A 4501-nucleotide genomic window follows, 5' to 3' on the forward strand; every position below is an offset into this window, starting at 1 on the left:
TGCGGGCGGTGCCGGGCGCCGTGGGGCGTCCCGCGGCCTCCGAGGTGCTGAGCCGGCATCTGGCGCAGCGCGGCCTGCCGCCCTGGACCTCGTTCTGCGTCAAGTACAGCGCCGTGCGCAACGACCAGTTCGGCCGCTCCCACTTCAACTGGGCCGTGCGCGGCACCAACTACTGCGTGCTGCGCACCGGCTGCTTCCCCTTCGTCAAGTACCACTGCTCCCGCGGGCCGCCGCTGCCCCTGGCCCGCCTCGACGCCGCCCTCGGCGCCATCAAGATCATCAACGCCGGTGAGGGCCGCCCCCTCCCCTCCGGCCGGGGGGCGGGGGCGGGGCAGTAGTGGCAGCAGTACTGGTGGTAGTCGTCATAGCGACAGCAGTCGTGGTAACAGACAGTGGCAGTAGTCATAGCGGCAACCCGAGACAGTGGCCGTGGCGGTCATAACCGTGGCAGTAACGACGGAGACAGGGCTAATAGTGGCAGCAATACTGGTAATAGTAATAATAGTCACTAGTGGCAGTGCCCACAGTGATAATAGTGGTCGTAATAATAGTGGCAGCAATAGTAATGGTGGCAGCAGTGACAGAAGGAATAGTGGACAGTAATAAACAGCGATAATGGGGGGGTGGTAATGGTGGTAGCAATACTGATCATGGTAATAGTGGCAGTAATAATAGCGACTAGTAGCAGTAATCGTGACGGTGGTAATAGTGACCGTGACAGTGCTGGCAGTAATAATAGTGGTAGTAATAGTAGTGGCAGTCATAGTACTAGTAGGGACTAGTAATACAGTAGTGGCAATAGTGACAGTAATCGTGATAGTGACAGTAGTGGTGGCAGAGACAGTAATGACTGCAATAGTGACAGTAACAGTGCAAGTAGTAATAGCGGCAGTAATCATGACCGTGGCGGTCACAGCAGTAGTGACTCATAGTGGCAGTAATCGTGACTACTAATAGTGGCAGTGGTAACAGTGGCAGTAGTCATGGGCCAGTGCCAGGGGTGTAGAAAGCCCTGCACACTTGTTCACAAGCACGGTTGGGAGACGCTTTGAAGCAGCAGCATAGCTGGCAGGGGAGAGCGGGGGTGGGCAGCCGGGGGGGTCCAGGGGTTCTGCAAGAGGCAGAGGTTTCTCAAGGCGCGCTCTCGTGCTGGACGGACGGGCTGCGTGGTTGGGGTGAAGTTAGACTCGAATGCAAGGCGTTCTTGGTCAGGTCCGGGACGAGCCTGGTAACGTGCAGGATGATCTTGGTGTACCGCGCAGGTAGGACTGTTCATGGGTGGTTGATAGCAGTTATAACGAAGGTTATGGGTCTTTTGTGTTAATGCAGATTGTTGGGACTGAAGTGTTTGATTTGGACCACAACAGTGACTTCCAACTTAGTAAGATTTGCAAAGAGGTAATTTTTGTTTAAACCAGGTGGCATCTCTGATTCTGACCTGTCTATCGAGACAGCATCTGTCGATATCTTCCTGCTGCTGCTGTGTCCTTTAAGACATAGCCTTATTTCTGTTTGCACAATGGTAAATCTCCTATCCAGGCCCTCCTCATTTTTTTTATAGATTTCATAGATTTTAGGGTCGGAAGGGACCCTATTAGATCATCACGTCCAACCCTCTGCCCCGGGCAGGGAAGAGTACTGGGGTCAGATGACTGGAGCCAGGTGTCTGTCCAATTTCCTCTTAACTACCTCCAAGGAAGGGGACAGCACCACCTCCCTTGGAGCCCATTCCATATTTTGGCAACCCTCACTGTAAAGAATTTTTTCCTGATGGCCAGTCTGAATTTGCTCTTTTTCAGTTTGCAGCCATTGTTTCTAGTTACCCAACGGACGTCCTGGTAAACAGAGTCCCCTGTTTCCTGCTGTCCCCCCAGTGAGTTTGTAGGCAGCCACAAGATCACCTTTCAGCCTTCTGTTGCGGAGACTGAAGAGATTCAGGTCCCTCAATCGGTCCTCATAGGGTTTTTTCTGTAGGCCTTTAACCAGATGGGTGGCCCTCCTCTGAACCCTTTCCAGGTTATCTACATCCCTCCTGAAGTGCAGCACCCAAAACTGGACACAGTACTCCAGCTGTGGTCTGACCAATGCTGCATAGAGGGGAAGTGTCACCTCCCTAGACCTGTTTGTCACGCACCTACTTATGGAAGAAAGAGAGCGGTTAGCTTTACTTATTACCTCGTCACACTGGTGACTCGTGTTCATTCTGGAGTGGGCTCCGACTCCGAGGTCCCTTCCGCAGTTGTTCTACTTCGAGCGGGACCTCCCAGGCTATAGGAGTGTTGATGATTCTTCCTCCCCAGGTGCAACACATGGCACTTATCTTTGTTAAACTGCATCCTATTCTGTTCCACCCACTTCCCCAGCCTGTCCAAATCCACCTGGATTTGCTCCCTGCCCTCTAGTTTGTTCACCTCCGCCCATAGTTTGGTGTCATCTGCAAACTCGGACAGGGTGCTTTCTACTCCCTTGTCCAAGTCGCTGATGAAGATATTGAACAGTCCTGGTCCCAGGACAGAGCCTTGAAGGACTCCGCTGCCCATGTTTCTCCAGGTAGAAACCTCTTAATTAGTAATGACATAATCTCCACTTCTCTGGCCCTTCTGATAAGTGACAAATACCTCCTATAACTTTTTTTTTTTAAAGCACCTGTTATAAAGGATCATCTTTCAGACAACTGCTCTCCTTTTCAGAGAACCAGGTTCAGAAATGTACTGAAGCACACCTGGTTACAGGCGGTCCTGGTGAAGTCACTGGGACTACGCGCGTGGTAGCAGCTCACCATCGTTCTGACTTTGTTGCTTCCCACTCATTACATTTGAACTTAAACCAGGTCTTAAAAGGCACTAACTGTATTCGTTTTTCCCTTCATAGCCATTATTCTAGCCTCTGTGTTGGTGTGAGTTTTCATGACAACTCTGCAGTATTTGACAACTTTTTCTTTCTCATAGGTATCCCAACCTTATTATATGGAATTATCTCCTGGTTCTTTGCCAATGTCACAGAAACTGTTCACACAAGCTGTGGCCCAGTGACTATCTATTTTCTAAATAAAGAAGATAAAGGTGCCCTGTACTGAAATTATGTATTCGATTGCTTCTCATCTGGTGGGTTTTCACATTGCTTTATTATTGTTGTTTTTAATGTTTGCTCTGTTTCAAATATAAAGAAAGCAACAGTCTGTTTTCAGTGCATTGTTTTCAGACTTTCTCAATTTATTGTGTTCAGCTACAACATTTTTCTTATTTGGGCAGAGGGAAGAAGTGAATGTTAGAGTCAGTGAAGATGAAGAAATCAACAGCTTTGGAAAATGAATTGATTCTGCTGTCCTCAGAGGTGTTAGCTGTCAAATCAATGACTGAAATACTTATTATTGGGAATAATGGGTTTTTTTCCTGTTGATATACATTCAGCTATGATGATAATTGAAATATATCTTTAAGCAAGCAAGTTCTCTAAAAATGTTACATATAATTATAAATGACTTGGATTTTGGATTCTATGTATACAGTGGATTCTTTCAGATTGTGATTATCCTTGCAGCTACTCACAGTCTGAAAGTGTCTATTATTATACCAGCCTGTTTTATACAAATGTAGTGAAGTGCTCAGTTAAGCACCCATCCCAAGATTAAAATCCACATGAACAGAATATCATCTGTGTGCATCTAAACACTCTCATTTTAAACACATTTTAAAAACTAATTATCAGTTGCTTCCATCTTTATCTTTTGGTCCTTGAACTCAGGGTTCTGTGTTTCTTTTGTTGCATTTAGTTTATCCCTAACATGTCCAACAGTCTGAAAGATGCAGTTCCCTACTCTTCTTTACAGATTATTGATACTGGTAGCCACTGAAAAAAACCGTGTCATTCTTCTAAGGTCAACTAAATGTCATTCTTCTAAGGAAAAACTAAATGTTTTCACCTATTATTAATATTCCTAGATGTTAGTATTCCTAGATGATTGGAGATTAAAAGAGTACTTAAATTCAAAACTTGGTGAAGAGAAGGTTTAGTGGGAGCCAGCCATCAAACTAATCAAGAGTCTGAGCGGAAAAAAACAGTGTCATTCTTCTAAGGTCATGGCACACAGAGAAAACTAAATGTTTTCACCTAGTATTAATATTCCTAGATGTTAGTATTCCTAGATGATTGGAGATTAAAAGAGTACTTAAATTCAAAACTTGGTGAAGAGAAGGTTTAGTGGGAGCCAGCCATCAAACTAATCAAGAGTCTGAGCGCTGAAACCTTCCTAGTCAGCCCCCAAAAGAGAGGTTTATTTGTTTTTAGAGTTTGGGATTACTTTTTGGTGTTAGTAATGAGGGACTTGTAAACTTAGTGGCCTAAGCCATTTTTCACCTCTTGCACAGAAAGGATGTGTACTAAGTACAGCCACTCAAAGCAGGAGGCAGAATTGTCACTTTTCCAGAAAGGTAGTGATCACTACTAGTAGAGAAAAGCCAAGAAAGTGCTCAGAAAAAGATTGGCACTGAAAAAGTATGGT

General features: G+C 45.9%; 1 protein-coding gene across 1 annotated transcript; it reads left to right on the plus strand.

Annotated features, from left to right (window-relative positions):
- Positions 1-2: 2 nt before the first annotated feature.
- On the plus strand, positions 3-4031 carry CUNH15orf61 (chromosome unknown C15orf61 homolog; the record flags this gene model as incomplete). The annotated part of the gene is made up of 3 exons (XM_025215097.1): positions 3-288; positions 2949-3104; positions 3252-4031. Coding segments are annotated over 2 exons (414 nt in total), but the record flags the coding sequence as incomplete, so codon positions are not given.
- Between the last annotated feature and the right edge of the window lie 470 nt (positions 4032-4501).

Source organism: Alligator sinensis, unplaced genomic scaffold (assembly GCF_000455745.1).
Source record: "Alligator sinensis unplaced genomic scaffold, ASM45574v1 scaffold1423_1, whole genome shotgun sequence".
In the NCBI taxonomy this organism is placed as follows: Eukaryota; Metazoa; Chordata; order Crocodylia; family Alligatoridae; genus Alligator; species Alligator sinensis.